General features: G+C 49.3%; 1 protein-coding gene across 4 annotated transcripts in view; it reads left to right on the forward strand.

Annotated features, from left to right (window-relative positions):
• The window catches only part of VDR (vitamin D receptor), a 63,230-nt gene extending 48,262 nt beyond the window's left edge, over positions 1-14,968 (forward strand). For all 4 annotated transcript variants that reach the window (XM_055357355.2, XM_004053019.4, XM_004053018.4 and 1 more), the window contains 4 exons: positions 695-866; positions 9,689-9,840; positions 10,041-10,157; positions 11,487-14,968. In XM_055357355.2, coding sequence (XP_055213330.1) covers positions 695-866; positions 9,689-9,840; positions 10,041-10,157; positions 11,487-11,746 — 701 coding nt within the window. In that variant the 3' untranslated portion in view covers positions 11,747-14,968. The remainder of the gene's footprint in view (positions 1-694; positions 867-9,688; positions 9,841-10,040; positions 10,158-11,486) is intronic.
• Positions 14,969-17,145: the final 2,177 nt, after the last annotated feature.

A 17,145-nucleotide genomic window follows, 5' to 3' on the forward strand; every position in this document is an offset into this window, starting at 1 on the left:
TGCATAGTATTCTGGAATACAATAATGTACCTAATCCCCTACCATTGGATATCTGGATTATTTCTCAGCATTTTAATAAGAAAACAGTATACTTGTAGCTAAATATTTACACTTATTGGAAATTTTCCCTTACAATGAATTCCAGGAAGTGTGACTACTGGTCAAAGAGTACACACAATTATTTGACTAATGTCAAATAGCTTTCTAGAGTACCTTCAGTAATGTGCACCTCCTTTAGCACCCCAGCCCTCATAGGCATTGTCTAATTTCCTGCATCTTTATAAATACTGGCATCAATATTTAAACATTTTTGTTTCTGGTTTGTAGGTGAAAAGTATAGATGTTCTACACTGCAGTTCTTTGACCATTAGCAAGGTTGAACATTTTTTTCCATGACTTGATGGGTCCCAAATTCTTTTTTGATTGAGATCCGTAGGAACAGCACACAGTCTGCTTGAGGAAGTCTCATTGCTCTGAGTGTCTCTGGCTGTTTGATTTTACTGCCTTATGCTGCTGAAAGAGGCAGAGAGAGTCCCAGAGGGAAGCCTGGGGCTGAAGGGTGACCTGTGGAGTCACTGTGGGATTCCCAGCTGGCTCTGCTGCCAGGACACACCAGTTCTTTGCAGGGTCTGGCAGGAGGCGGCCTGGTCCAAGTATCCTTAAATAGCTCCTTCTCTTCCCTCATCTCCCCCAGACATGATGGACTCGTCCAGCTTCTCCAATCTGGATCTGAGTGAAGAAGATTCAGATGACCCTTCTGTGACCCTAGAGCTGTCCCAGCTCTCCATGCTGCCCCACCTGGCTGACCTGGTCAGTTACAGCATCCAAAAGGTCATTGGCTTTGCTAAGATGATCCCAGGATTCAGGTAAGAAACTTCTGCGATCTCTGGGGAACAGAGTCAGAGTCCTAGACGGAGCTACAAGAAGGGTTGGAGATCACTCATCCACCACTTCTTTTTTTTATTTTTTATTTTTTTAAAGGGCGTCTTGCTCTGTCATGCAGGCTGGAGTGCAGTGGCGCGATCTCGGCTCACTGCAACCTCCGCCTCCTAGGTTCAAGCGATTCTCCTGCCTCAACCTCCCGAGTAGCTGGGATTACAGGCACCAGACACCACACCCGGCTTATTTATTTATTTATTTATTTATTTATTTATTTATTTATTTATATTTTTTTTCCAGACGGAGTCTCGCTCTGATGCCCAGGCTGGAGTGCAGTGGCGCTATCTCGGCTCACTGTAACCTCCGCCTCCCGGGTTCAAGTGATTCTCCTGCCTCAGCCTCCTAAGTAGCTGGGATTACAGGTGTGGGCCACCAAGCCCGGCTAATTTTTGTATTTTTAGTAGAGACGGGGTTTCACCACGTTGGCCAGGCTGCTCTCAATCACCTGACCTCGTGATCCAACCGCCTTGGTCTCCCAAAGTGCTGGGATTACAGGCATGAGCCATCGCGCCCTGCCCTAATTTTTTTATTTTTAGTAGAGACGGAGTTTCGCCATGTTGGCCAGGCTTGTCTCAAACTCCTGACCTCAAGTGATCCACCCACCTCAGCCTCCCAAAGTGCTGGGATTACGGGCATGAGCCACAGCAGCCAGCCTCCATTGCTTCTTTAAAATAGAGATTCAGGCCCTACCCTAGACCTGCGAAATCAGAATCTCTGGCGTAGGCCCAGAAATCTGTATTTAGAAAGTGCAGCCTGTCCTGCGTTACTCTGCAGGCCAGCACTGGAGAGCTAGTCCATCCCCGCACTTTCTGGATGATGGTGTGGAAGCCCAGAGAGGTCCAATGGCCAGCCAGGATCCCTTCCAGGTGTTGGAGCCAGCATGTCAGAGCCAGGCCTAGAACTCCCAGCTCACTGCTGTGTTCACTCCAGCTGGCTTGACTGGAATCCTCATATTATCTCTTTAAATTCAACGATATGATTCCTCCACACCCCAACTCTGAGTGCAGAATGAAGTGATAGAGAGAAAGGGCTTGGCCATGTAGACTTGTGAAACAGTCTAGGAATCCTGGAGAGAGATAGGTTTACTGGCATATATGACCCTGGCATCCTTCATCAAAATGTACATTTAAAGACCATTTCCCGGCTGGGCACAGTGGCACATGCCTATAATCCCAACACTTTGAGAGACTGAGGTAGGAGGATTGCTTCAGCCCAGGAGTTCCAGACCAGCCTGATCAACATAGTAAGACCTCTTCTCTACAAAAAAAAAATTTTATAAATTAGCCAGGTGTGGTTGCACATGCCTGTAGTCCCACTTACTAGGGAGGCTGAGGCAGGAGGATCACTTGAGCCCAGGAGGTCAAGGCTACAGTGATCCATGATTGCACCACTGCACTCCAGCCTGGGCAACAGAGCAAGACCCTGTCTCAAAAAAGAAAAAAATAAAGACCATTTCCTAACCATACTGATACATTTTTGCCAAAATATATAAGTATAAGGAGTTCTACTGGAGAAGGGATCCTCCTTTATCAATTCTTTCATATAAATTTCATTCATTTATTCGTATGTTTTATTGTTTTAACACTAATACTGTATATAATACTTATATTTAAATACTCATGCAGTGTTAATATTTTTTTTTCTTTTTTGAGATGGTTTCGCTCTTTTCACCTAGGCTGGAGTGCAATGGCGCGATCTCAGCTCACTGCAACCTCCGCCTTCCAGGTTCAAGCAATTCTCCTGCTTCAGCCTCCCAAGTAGCTGGAACTACAGGAGCGTGCCACCATGCCTGGCTAATTTTTTGTATTTTTTTTGAGACAGAGTTTCCCTCTTGTTGCCCAGGCCGGAGTACAATGACGCGATCTCAACTTACTGCAACCTCTGCCTCCTGGGTTCAAGCAATTCTCCTGCCTCAGCCTCCTGAGTAGCAGAAATTACAGGCACGCACCACCACACCTGGCTAGTTTTGTATTTTTAGTAGTAGAGATGGGGTTTCACCATCTTGGCCAGGCTGGTCTTGAACTCCTGACCTCAGGTGATCTGCCGGCCTCAGCTTCCCAAAGTGCTGGGATTACAGGCATGAACCACCACGCCCGGCCAATATATATATTTTTTTTTTCAATTGAGGCAGAGTCTCGCTCTGTCGCCTAGGCTGGAGTGCAGTGGCATGATCTCGGCTCACTGCAAGCTCCGCCTCCCGGGTTCACGCCACTCTCCTGCCTCAGTCTCCCGAGTAGCTGGGATGACAGGCGCCTGCCACTACGCCCGGCTAATTTTTTTGTATTTTTAGTAGAGACAGGGTTTCACCGTGTTAGCCAGGATGGTCTTGATCTCCTGACCTCGTGATCCGCCTGTCTCAGCCTCCCAAAGTGCTGGGATTACAGGCATGAGCCACTGACGGCCAATATTCTTAAAACAATACAGTATTGACACATTTAATAGATGTGTTGGGAAATGGCTACATTTATATATATTTGTATCTTCATTCTTCCCCAAAGTTCATTTGGTATATTGCCATAAAATACATAAACAATATGGTTGAGAAAGGGAAGTAAATCAATCTCAAGCAATGTTATTGTCTTTCAAGTAGCAGCAATAGCTGTATTTCCGGCAGAAGGGGCAAAATGCTTCCTAGATACTAATGCTCAGATTCAGTGCTGGAATATGGGGAGCTGGAAAATGAGTTAACATTGCTGGCTCTGGATGGAAACAGATTATGAGGTGCCATATATTGGTGTATGGCCCTCTTAGCTGTGTAGAAAAGCCATGAGTTATTGCCGAAATTAATGCCTTGCCAGTGAGATGATGGTCATTCACAGAGCTAAACCCAGAACTTTCCAGTTTGTTTCTGCCCTGAGAAAACTGGCTCTGTGTTATTTTATGCCTCTCACCAACCCAAATAACAGAAATTTTTCGATGCTCTTCCCCTGGAATTAATGTGAAAATGGTGAAGAAGAGAAAACTGGCAGACAGTGCTGAGACACTCCTACTGCATTACACATTTTGGTTGTAGTGATAGGAGCGAGGGCCCCTCTGGCAGGCAGGCAGGCAGGAGCAAGCGACAGATCTTGTGTGAGCCCGGCATTGCTCTGAGCCCAGGGTTTACCCTCAGAGGCTTTCTTTGGAACTGACAACACATTCCGTAGAGCACAAGTTCCAACTCCCTCCTCCACGCTTCACGTTACTGTTTGCAAACTCCACATATTCCAAAGTCTTGTTTTGTGTAAACGGCTAGGGAAAAAACACAGAAGCACTCGGCTTCCATCCTCATGTCAGGCAGCAGTCCTTGTCTACACAGGCTTCATCTTTCCCTGCTCTAGTGGGGAGTAGGACAGAGGGCCCCCACGGCCCTTTCCAGATACAGTGATTCCAGGTTCAGTGATGCCAATGGTGGCTGAGATTGCATACACGGGAAAGCTGTCCTAAAAAGAAAGTTACTCATTAAATCGGATTACTCCAATGCTGCCCCCTTCACTAAGGAACCCCAGCCTCCAATTTCTCCCATGCTCAAGGCCCCTATCCATTGCCCTCCCACATGTACCCTGACACAAATAGCACTACTCTCAGTTTCTCTTCCCGAGGTTAAGTTGAAGTCTGCCCTCTTCCTTTCATCATGTTCTCCTCTGTCCCCTAGTCTGTCCTTGCAACTCATGGCTAAAGTGAGGTACATATGGGCAGGTACAGGAGCTGCCCAGCCATTGATGCAAAATGGGTTAAACTGATCCTGAACATGCTAGGGTTGGCTTCTCTGTCTTCAGTATGACTTGAGAAGTCCCAGAGCAGAAGGTATGCCAATGAAAATGGAGCAGGCCTTGCTAAGAGAGCTTGCAGGGACACTGGTATGGACACTCTCTGTGACTGGACAGAGGTGATGCTGAGCCTGGACTGGAGCCCAAACCTAGGCTCCAACTGGGCCCGGGGTGGGCCAGCCCAGTAGCTCTCTGGTTCTGCTGCTTTCCACACTTAGGGGTTCTATTGTTCCAAGACATAGAAGAACAGTGGCTGCATCCCTGGTGGCTTTGATCTTGCTGCCTGCAGGCAGGGGCGGAGGATGTGGGGAAGGCAGGATGAGACTTCTGTGTGGGTGTGTGGGGGCACAGGATGAGTCTCCAGTGTGGGCATGAGACCAACGTGGGGCAGGGCTGGATGGGTTTTTCTGGGTGTGAACTGTGCTACAGTGTGGCCTTGGCCTGCTCTCTCCTCCCATCTCTCCTCCCTTAGCCTCTCAGTCTCACCCCACAAATCTCCCTCCCTGCTGGCACTGCAAATGAAATGCATGGAGGAGGTGGCATCAGCAGCAGCATCTAAATGGCCAAGAGCAGCCTTAGATCTGAGGACTTGGGACCCCCAGGCTTCACTGACAAGTAAAGTACACAAGAGACCAGGCCACATAAGCTGCAGCCCTGCCCTCTTCTGCTAAATGCCTTCACCTTCATTGCCATTTCCATACCTAGGGAAGAGCCCTGGGGGTTATCATGCTTCCTTCGTGCTGTGCCCTTTCTCCACATTCATTTCTTCATCCATCCAACAAATAGCTTTCTTACATAAACTGTGAGGGACAAAAGTTGTTGAGAAGACAGTCCCTGGCATCCAGGGATTTGGTGTCTGATGAAAGAGATAGACATGTAAACAATTGCTGCAAGGAGATAAGAGCCCTGCTACAAGCCTGCTGGAGGTACCGTGGGAATGCGGGAGGGGAGGGGCCGGGCTCTGCCTGTGGGGGTGGGAAAGACGAAACAGCAACACAATTCCAGTCACATCTCGGGTGCCCAGAAGCGGCTGCAGGCGTGAAGACAGAGGAGGGTGTAAATGTCACACAGGTGAGGGAGGGGGAACGGAGCTGTGCTGGTGCCTATCATCGTGGAACAAGCTCTCTTATGGCTTCCCCTGTAACTCCACCTCTACTCCCACCACGCCACCATCCCTGGTCCTGGCTGTGAGCTGTATTTAGAAAGGCCCTGTATTTCCAGGCTGTGGGCAGTCATTTGGGGTCGTTTTGGGTTTGTGTTCCTAGCAACAGGATGTCTGGATCACAAAAGCAGTGATCCCACTAAAACCTCTGTGGCCTGCATCCATGGAAGATGTGTTCACTGCTGGCCATCTGTTTGAGTGGGGCACTGAACAAAACGCTATGTATAAAGTTATTCCTCCCAGAATTACCTATGATAGCAAAAATTGGAAGCAATCAAAATGTTCAAAAGTAGATAAATGGAAGACTGGCTCAATAACTTAGAGTATACTGTTATGATGTAACATCATGCAACCCTCTAAGAACTGGGCTAAATAGTTTTGAGTGATATAGGAAGTAGGATAAAGAATTAGTATAAGCTCCAGTATGTTAAATGTATACTCCCTCTCTCTATGTATATTTGTGGGTATATATATATTTGCATAGAAAAAAGACAGGAAGGTGCCAGGCAAGGTGGCTCACACCTATAATCCCAGAACTTTGGGAGGCCAAGGTGGGCAGGACTCACTTGAGGTCAGGATTCAAGAGCAGCCTGGCCAACATGGTGAAACCCCATATCTACTAAAAATACAAAAATTAGCCAGGTGTGGTGGCACATGCCTGTAGTCCCAGCTTCTCCGCAGGCTGAGACAGGAGAATTGCCTGAACCCGGGAGGCAGAGGTTGCAGTGAGCCGAGATGCACCACTGCACTCCAGCCTGGGTGACAGAGCAAGACTGTCTCAAAAAAAAATTAAAATAAATAAATAAGAAAAAAGATAGGAAGAAAATACGCCAAAATGTGAAGTGTGGTTATGAGCAAATTTAATTTGTTTTTACATTTTTATGTATTTTCCAAAGATTTGATAATGAGTATGTTTTACTTGTATAATGAGTCAAAACAAAAATGGGGATGGTGTTCATTTTTGTTTTTTAAATGTGGATTGAGCATCTAGAGAAAAGTGACAAGGATGGTGAGATGTTTAGACATCGTGTCATTAGACTATCTGAAGGAGGACACGGTAGTTTTCCTTTTTAAAAAACTCCATTAGCTATGGTTCAAAGGAAGTCCCGTGGCTAGTGGAGAAGTCTGGTTCTGGGTTTATTGACCACAAAACTGTAAACCACAAATGAGTGTACTATCACGTGGATTGTAGCTCAATAGAACAGGTCATTAATCTCGGCGCTAACAACCCCATGGCTGTGTCCAGAGGCCCTGAGCTCCCTGACCCTAGGAGAGTCCTGCAGAGGTTATGTAGGAGCCATCTGTAAGAGCTCCTAAGAGGGGCCCTCCAACTCTAGCACGTTGTGATTTTTTTCAATACAGATCCTTTGCTGGCCATCCTGATCATGCAAGCCTTCTCATTTCCCACCATCTATCACCCATTGATACAACACTCTCATCAGTTAATATCAGCTTCCCATCTTTATATATAAACATGCAGCCATTGAGGGGGTGACAGCCTATCTACAGGATATCCAGGAGGAAGTAGACAGTCAGGAAGAGAAAGGGAGTAAAAGCCAGAAGCAAGATGGTTTGTGAGCCCTGCCTTTTCCTCGCCATTGTTCAGACAAGCCCATTCGTGACTCAGAATAGTGGAACTAGTCATTGGCCTCTCAAATCATCAATGCATCTCTATTGATCATCTTGTGCTGACGGCTCAATGGTCAGTGTGTGGGCAACAGTAAGGTGATTAAGAGGAGGTGCTGGCCCCCAAGTAACTTACAAACAAGAGTAGAAAACAAGTGGCCGGGCGCAGTGGTTCACACCGTAATCCCAGCTCCTTGGGAGGCTGAGGCAGGCAGATCATCTGAGGTCAGGAGTTCGAGACCAGCCTGGCCAACATGGCGAAACCCCGTCTCTACTAAAAATACAAAAATTAGCTGAGTGTGGTGGCGGGTGCCTGTAATCCCAGCTACTCAGGAGGCTGAGGTAGGAGAATTGCTTGAACCTGGGAGGTGGAGGTTGCAGTGAGCCAAGATCTCACCACTGCACTCCAGCCTGGGCAACAGAGCAAGACTCTGTCTCAAAAAAAAAAAAAAAAAAAAGGAGTAGAAAACAAGCATGTAAAGAGCAGAACTGGAGGAGAAGGGCAAAATAAGAGCACCAGCAATGTTCAAGGTGTCACAACGACATGGCCCTAACTGTGCTAAAGAGTCAGAAGGTGCGGGGCTCCAATGGAAAACACAGTGGATTCAGGACCAGAAAAACAAAATGGAGAATTAGAAGGGTATTCCTGGCTGGAGCTGTAGTATGCTGAAAGGCGTGGTGATGGCTGGGTGCAGTGGCTCACACCTGTAACCCTGGTTCTTTGAGAGGCCAAGATGAGAGGATCACTTGAGGCCAGATATTTGAGACCAGCCTGGGCCACATAGTGAGACACCATCTCTACAAAAAAAATTTAAAAATTAGCTAGGCGTACACCTGTAATTCCAGCACTTTGGGAGGCCTAGGCAGGCGGATCACAAGGTCAGGAGATCGAGACCATCCTGGCTAACACTGTGAAACCTCGTCTCTACTAAAAATACAAAAAAAAATTAGCCTGCCATGGTGGCGGGCACCTGTAGTCCCAGCTACTCGGGAGGCTGAGGCAGGAGAATGGCGTGAACCTGGGAGGCGAAGCTTGCAGTGAGCCGAGATCGCGCCACTGCACTCCAGCCTGGGCGACAAAGTGAGACTCCGTCTCAAAAAAAATTAGCTAGGCGTGATGGTGTGCACCTGTAGTCCCAGCTACTTAGGAGGCTGAGGCAGGAGGATTGCTCGAGCCCAGGAGTTTGAGGCTGCAGTAAGCCATAATCATTCTGTTGCACTCCAGCTTGTGTGACAGAACAGGACACTGTCTCTAAAAATACTAATAAAAGAAAATTAGCTGAGCATGGTGGCGCATGCTTGTAGTCTTAGCTATTCGGAAGGCTGAGGTGGGACACTCACTTGAGCCCAGGAGTTTAAGGCTATAGCATGCTATGATCATAACACTGCACTCCAGCCTCAGCAACAGAGTGAGATCCTGTCACAAGAAAAAAAAAAAGGCAGTGAGAACACACAGCATCTGAATGTGGAGTGGCATGATGCTGCTAGAATGGAAGGTTGGTGGAGTTTACCATGGGAAAGGGAGTTGGAATGAGAGGTTGGAGCCAAGTTAGGGAGTGTGGGCCTGATCCTAGGGTGTTTGAGAGTCAGTGAAGATTTCTGAGTGCAAGAGGACATTGACCTGCAGCAGTGGTAAGAAAGATGAATGAGAGACTGGAGAGACACAAGTCTGGGATTCCTGTAAGAGGCTATTGGAAAAGACACTGGAGCTCTGAACCCTGAACCAGGGCACTCCTGGTAGGAGTGGGAATAAGATCATGGGCTTGAGAGACATCCTGGAGACAGAGTTGGCTGAATATACTACTGAGAAGGACTGGAGGACAGGAGGAGGGAGAGGAGGAGAAAACTTGGGTGTTGTTGAAGATACCATGGCCCTACCTTTTGCAGACCACCATATTCATGCCTCAACGCTGGGAGCTTCCCTGGGCTCCGTTTCCTGTGCCCCATAGCTCTGGCTGCTTGGTCTCTGAGTTTTTCTGGTCTTAGTAACTGAGCTACTTCACTTCTGGCCTTGGCACATGATCACAGTGTTGAACTGTTCTCTCTCAAGGAACACTCTTGTCCCTTCCAGCCAGCCTGCAAGCTCCTCGATGAAAGACCCAGGGTGCATGTTGGTGCCCAGCAGGTGTATACCTGTCAAAGCACTAAACTGATTTGTGTGGCTTGAAGGTGTTTACTGGTAACCTGACCTCCTTCCCTCCCTCTCCTGCAGAGACCTCACCTCTGAGGACCAGATCGTACTGCTGAAGTCAAGTGCCATTGAGGTCATCATGTTGCGCTCCAATGAGTCCTTCACCATGGACGACATGTCCTGGACCTGTGGCAACCAAGACTACAAGTACCGCGTCAGTGACGTGACCAAAGGTATGCCTAGACTCCACCTCCAACTTTTCCAGCTCCCAGATTCTGGCTCCACCCGTCCTGGGGTTTGGGCTCCAATCAGATACATGAGAGGGAGTTAGGCACCAACAGGGAGAGAAGGGCGAGGGTCAGACCCATGGGGTTGGAGGTAAGTGGGCGGCTCCTCAGCTCTGCCCACGGTACCTGGCCATTGTCTCTCACAGCCGGACACAGCCTGGAGCTGATTGAGCCCCTCATCAAGTTCCAGGTGGGACTGAAGAAGCTGAACTTGCATGAGGAAGAGCATGTCCTGCTCATGGCCATCTGCATCGTCTCCCCAGGTATGGGGCCAGGCAGGGAGGAGCTCAGGGACCTGGGGAGTGGGGAGTATGAAGGACAAAGACCTGCTGAGGGCCAGCTGGGCAACCTGAAGGGAGATGTAGCAAAAGGAGACACAGAGAAGGAAATACCTACTTTGCTGGTTTGCAGAGCCCCTGTGGTGTGTGGACGCTGAGGTGCCCCTCACTGCCCTTGGCTCTGCCTTGCAGAGTGTGCAGGCGATTCGTAGGGGGGATTCTGAGGAACTAGATAAGCAGGGTTCCTGGGGCCACAGACGGGCCTGCGCATTCCCAATACTCAGGCTCTGCTCTTGCGTGAACTGGGCTCAACATTCCTGTTATTTGAGGTTTCTTGCGGGCAGGGTACAAAACTTTGGAGCCTGAGAGATGGTTCTGCCTATATAGTTTACCTGATTGATTTTGGAGGCAATGTGCAGTGACCCTTGACCTCTTCTGCTGGTTAGAGGTGAGAAGAGGGAGAAAAGGCCGAAGAGGAAGTTATTATGACTTTGGGGACATGATGTCGGTGATGAGGTTCAAAGAGGGGCGGCCCTGCCTCAGCCTGTGCTAATGGCCTCTGCCCAGGGATGCTTTCCTGGACTGGAGGCTCAAGGAATGGAGGTGGGCTCCTCTACCCCTGCCCAGCCAGCCTTCCCTCACTCATTCATCCACTTAACAACAATTTATTGAGCACCTATTAGGTACCAGGCACTATGCTAGGTACTGGGGTTTAGCAGCAAACAGGACACAGGCTCCTCTCCCATGAAGCTTAGGAGGAAACATTAAACAAATGTTATTTAATTACTAATTCCTAACAAGGCAAGAGTTTTAAAAATAAAGTAAGTGATGCTACAGAAGGGTAGAATAGAAGGAGGGAAGCTGACGTGGTCTGGGCTACAGAGGTAGAGTGTTGCCAGGAATGGCCTTTTGGAGGAAGATCTTTTAAGCTGTTATCCAAAGGATCAGTAAGAGTCTGGCAAAGATAGCAGAGCAGAGTTCCAAGCAGAGGGAGCACAGATGTGAAGGCTGGTGGCCAGAGAGCACGGCGCATCGGGACGCTGAGGGATGGACAGAGCATGGACAGGGAGCAAGGCCAGGCAGGGACAGGGCCAGGTGCGCCCATGGAAGGACCTAGGTCTGGATCCTAAATGCACGGAGAAGTCACTGGAGGGCTTTGGGGCCAGGCAGTGGTATCACCGGTCAGCAGTCACAGAGGGGTGGCCCAGGGGGTGCTGCCGTTGAGTGTCTGTGTGGGTGGGGGGTGGTGGGATTGAGCAGTGAGGGGCCCAGCTGAGAGCTCCTGTGCCTTCTCCTCTATCCCCGTGCCCACAGATCGTCCTGGGGTGCAGGACGCCGCACTGATTGAGGCCATCCAGGACCGCCTGTCCAACACACTGCAGACATACATCCGCTGCCGCCACCCGCCCCCGGGCAGCCACCTGCTCTATGCCAAGATGATCCAGAAGCTAGCCGACCTGCGCAGCCTCAATGAGGAGCACTCCAAGCAGTACCGCTGCCTCTCCTTCCAGCCTGAGTGCAGCATGAAGCTAACGCCCCTTGTGCTCGAAGTGTTTGGCAATGAGATCTCCTGACTAGGACAGCCTGTGGCGGTGCCTGGGTGGGGCTGCTCCTCCAGGGCCACGTGCCAGGCCCGGGGCTGGCGGCTACTCAGCAGCCCTCCTCACCCCGTCTGGGGTTCAGCCCCTCCTCTGCCACCTCCCCTATCCACCCAGCCCATTCTCTCTCCTGTCCAACCTAACCCCTTTCCTGCAGGCCTTTCCCCGGTCCCTTGAGACCTCAGCCATGAGGAGTTGCTGTTTGTTTGACAAAGAAACCCAAGTGGGGGCAGAGGGCAGAGGCTGGAGGCAGGGCCTTGCCCAGAGACGCCTCCACCACTGCATAAGTGGCTGCTGACTGATGTTGAGGGAACAGGCAGGAGAAATGCATCCATTCCTCAGGGACAGAGACACCTGCACCTCCCCCCACTGCAGGCCCCCCGTGTCCAGCGCCTAGCGGGGTCTCCCTCTCCTGCCTACTCATGATAAATAATCAGCCCACAGCTCCCACCCCACCCCCTTCAGTGCCCACCAACATCCCATTGCCCTGGTTATATTCTCACGGGCAGTAGCTGTGGTGAGGTGGGTTTTCTTCCCATCACTGGAGCACCAGGCACGAACCCACCTGCTGAGAGACCCAAGGAGGAAAACAGACAAAAACAGCCTCACAGAAGAATATGACAGCTGTCCCTGTCACCAAGCCCACAGTTCCTCGCCCTGGATCTAAGGGGTTGGTTGAGGTGGAAGCCCTCCTTCCACGGATCCATGTAGCAGGACTGAATTGTCCCCAGTTTGCAGAAAAGCACCTGCCGACCTCGTCCTCCCCCTGCCAGTGCCTTACCTCCCGCCCAGGAGAGCCAGCCCTCCCTGTCCTCCTCGGATCACCCAGAGTAACCGAGAGCCTGCTCCCCCCACCCCCTCCCCAGGGGAGAGGGTCTGGAGAAGCAGTCTGGAGAAGCAGTGAGCCGCATCTTCTCCATCTGGCAGGGTGGGATGGAGGAGAAGAATTTTCAGACCCCAGCGGCTGAGTCATGATCTCCCTGCCGCCTCAATGTGGTTGCAAGGCCGCTGTTCACCCATAGGGCTAAGAGCTAGCGCTGCCGCACCCCAGAGTGTGGGAAGGGAGAGCGGGGCAGTCTCGGGTGGCTAGTCAGAGAGAGTGTTTGGGGGTTCCGTGATGTAGGGTAAGGTGCCTTCTTATTCTCACTCCACCACCCAAAAGTCAAAAGGTGCCTGTGAGGCAGGGGCGGAGTGATACAACTTCAAGTGCATGCTCTCCTCTGCAGCCAGCCCAGCCCAGCTGGTGGGAAGCGTCTGTCCGTTTACTCCAAGGTGGGGTATTTGTGAGAGTGAGCTGTAGGTGTGCGGGACCGGTACAGAAAGGCGTTCTTCGAGGTGGATCACAGAGGCTTCTTCAGATCAGTGCTTGAGTTTGGGGAATGCGGCCGCATTCCCTGAGTCACCAGGAATGTTAAAGTCAGTGGGAACGTGACCGTCCGAACTCCTGGAAGCTGTGTCCTTGCACCTGCATCCGTAGTTCCCTGAAAACCCAGAGAGGAATCAGACTTCACACTGCAAGAGCCTTGGTGTCCACCTGGCCCCATGTCTCTCAGAATTCTTCAGGTGGAAAAACATCTGAAAGCCACGTTCCTTACTGCAGAATAGCATATATATCGCTTAATCTTAAATTTATTAGATATGAGTTGTTTTCAGACTCAGACTCCATTTGTATTATAGTCTAATATACAGGGTAGCAGGTACCACTGATTTGGAGATATTTATGGGGGGAGAACTTACATTGTGAAACTTCTGTACATTAATTATTATTGCTGTTGTTATTTTACAAGGGTCTAGGGAGAGACCCTTGTTTGATTTTAGCTGCAGAACGTATTGGTCCAGCTTGCTCTTCAGTGGGAGAAAACACTTGTAAGTTGCTCAACGAGTCAATCCCCTCATTAAGGAAAACTGAGAGAGGAGGGCGTGACTCACCCAAGCATATATAACTAGCTAGAAGTGGGCCAGGACAGGCCGGGCGCGGTGGCTCACGCCTGTAATCCCAGCAGTTTGGGAGGTCGAGGTAGGTGGATCACCTGAGGTCGGGAGTTCGAGACCAACCTGACCAACATGGAGAAACCCTGTCTCTATTAAAAATACAAAAAAAAAAAAAAAATAGCTGGGCATGGTGGCACATGCCTGTAATCCCAGCTACTCAGGAGGCTGAGGCAGAAGAATTGAACCCAGGAGGTAGAGGTTGCAGTGAGCTGAGATCGTGCCGTTACTCTCCAGCCTGGACAACAAGAGCGAAACTCCGTCTTAGAAGTGGACCAGGACAGGACCAGATTTTGGAGTCATGGTCCGGTGTCCTTTTCACTACACCATGTTTGAGCTCAGACCCCCATTCTCATTCCCCAGGTGGCTGACCCAGTCCCTGGGGGAAGCCCTGGATTTCAGAAAGAGCAAATCTGGATCTGGGACCCTTTCCTTCCTTCCCTGGCTTGTAACTCCACCAACCCATCAGAAGGAGAAGGAAGGAGACTCACCTCTGCCTCAATGTGAATCAGACCCTACCCCACCAAGATGTGGCCCTGGCCTGCTGGGCTCTCCACCTCAGCCTTGGATAATGCTGTTGCCTCATCTATAACATGCATTTGTCTTTGTAATGTCACCACCTTCCCAGCTCTCCCTCTGGCCCTGCCTTCTTCGGGGAACTCCTGGAAATATCAGTTACTCAGCCCTGGGCCCCACCACCTAGGCCACTCCTCCAAAGGAAGTCTAGGAGCTGGGAGGAAAAGAAAAGAGGGGAAAATGAGTTTTTATGGGGCTGAACGGGGAGAAAAGTTCATCATTGATTCTACTTTAGAATAAGAGTGTGAAAATAGACATTTGTAAATGTAAAACTTTTAAGGTATATCATTATAACTGAAGGAGAAGGTGCCCCAAAATGCAAGATTTTCCACAAGATTCCCAGAGACAGGAAAATCCTCTGGCTGGCTAACTGGAAGCATGTAGGAGAATCCAAGTGAGGCCAACAGAGAAGGCAGGAATGTGTGGCAGATTTGGTGAAAGCTAGAGATATGGCAGCGAAAGGATGTAAACAGTGCCTGCTGAATGATTTCCAAAGAGAAAAAAAGTTTGCCAGAAGTTTATCAAGTCAACCAATGTAGAAAGCTTTGCTTATGGTAATAAAAATGGCTTATACTTATATAGCACTTACTTTGTTGCGAGTACTGCTGTAAATAAATGCTTTATGCAAACCAATTTGCCTTATCCTTATAAGGACCTTATGGGAGATGAATCATTATTACCCCCATTTGACAGAAGGGATAGCTTGAGCAATGCCATACTAGCAAGGGATGGGATTTGAACCTTCGGCAGCTAGCTTCAGAAGCCACAAATTAACTGCTACATTGTCCTGCTTCCTATTGAGTTGGGGGACCTGACAGATGACTGATGGTCTTGCTAGCTCTCTCACAGAGAGGAGATAAAAGAGGTTCCCATTCCTAAAGCAGGCCCTGAGCCAGGAAAATTAGAGGTGCTGGACCAAACTGTGCTCTACTCCCAGGAAGTGTGCAGTCAATATATGACACCTACGTGAGACCCTCAAAAATGAAAACCAAACAGCTATTGGCAAAACTGTGTCTGCCATTAGAGATGGCGGCTGTGCCAGTGACCTGGAGGATTACAAATGACTGCTGTGCAGAAACAGGACTCCTAAGGGGCCCAACTTACGCCGATGCACTCCACTCTGCTTCCCAAGGAAGTGGGGTTTATGATGAAGGGTAGCATTGCTAGGCACAGTAAACAAGAACAACCAACCAAGGACACAGCATTGTGATCTGAAAATAAGGAAATCATGCCAGCTAATGTATTGATTGAGGATAAGTTGGCCTGGGGATGTGATTCACTCTAATTTTTCAGAAACATCTGAAAATATTTCAAACCAAAGGCTAAAATGTGTTTCAGTGGGATGAGATGTACTTAGGGGAATCGGGGTTAGAACTTGAGGGTTATTTTGTGAAACATGAAGGGACTTAGAGAAAGGAAATCAACAGCTGCATAAATGGGCATGTCTCCGGCTGGAGAAATGTGGAGAATGGAGTTCTGATACACTGTTAGAAGGATCTTATGTAGCATTTTTATAGCTGACCTAGAAGAACACAAAATTTCCGAGGCTGTGTTATAATGAACTTTTCCAGGTAAACCAAGAGGAATATACCCCAGGAAGATTGCATAATTAGGATCAAGTGTTTTCAAGTTTTCATATTCCAAGCTTTGGTTCTATGCCTACACTGTTCAATCCAGTAGCCACTAGCTACATGTGAGTATTTAAATGAAATGAAGGTAAACATCTAGCTTGTCAACCGCACAAGCCGCAGTTCCAGTATTTGATAACCTCAGGGCTACCGTGACAGACAGTGCAAATACACAACATTTTCTTTCTTCTTTCTTTCTTTTTTCTTTCTTTTTTCTTCTTTTTTTTGAGACAGAGTCTTGCTCTGTCACCCAGGCTGGAGTGCAGTGGCACAATCTCGGCTCACTGCAACCTCTGCCTCCCAGGTTCAAACCATTCTCCTGCCTCAGCCTCCTGAGTAGCTGGGATTACAGGCACCTGACACCATGCCTGGCTAAGTTTTGTATTTTTACTAGAGACAGGGTTTCACCATGTTGTCCCGGCTGGTCTTGAACTCCTGACCTCAAGTTATCTGCCCGCCTCAGCCTCCCAAAATGCTGGGATTACAAGCGTGACATTTTCATCATCGCAGAATAGTCTATGGGGCAGCACTGGTCTACACAGTGCATTCTTATCTGGTACTAATTGTGAATGACTCCATGAGGATGCTGGCGTCATGTGCTTCTGTTGATCTGTAGGGCAGAATGGCCACTAACTTGACATCATATGGAAGTGCTATAGGGAACATCCTCCCCTTACAATGGGCTATGCCACACCTGGGGTAGTTCGAATGAGTCTGCTCCTTAAAAGAGACATAAAGCAAAAACACTGCACAGACCGTGGGGTTGATAGGCTCAAAGCATCATGTGGTATAAATAGCTCACTGGTGTGCTAGGAAGTATTGATTCCTTTAGCCCTGGAGCAAGCAAACAGGGCCTGCCAGGAGTGACCACAGCCCTTCAATTTCCCCAGCTTCTACCAGGCTCCTTGCAGGCTGCCTGTGCAGTGCAGGTCGGTCTGCCTGCCCCATGGTCCCTGCAGATGACAAGAAGGATGGATGCTGTCTGACACCTCCAGCGTGGCCAAGGAGATGGCTCATCATGCTGACATCCTATAGGCAACTAGTCCTCATTGTGGGCAGGGAGCCCGTGAGGCTGATGGGGAGTCTGTGCTCCTCGAGACCCAGAAGCACAGCAGGGTGTGGAGCCTGTGGCTGGCAGGGGGAATCTGAGAGCTCGCTGCTCCAGACAGCTGCTCCGAATCT

This window comes from Gorilla gorilla, chromosome 10, assembly GCF_029281585.2.
Source record: "Gorilla gorilla gorilla isolate KB3781 chromosome 10, NHGRI_mGorGor1-v2.1_pri, whole genome shotgun sequence".
Lineage (NCBI taxonomy): Eukaryota > Metazoa > Chordata > Mammalia > Primates > Hominidae > Gorilla > Gorilla gorilla.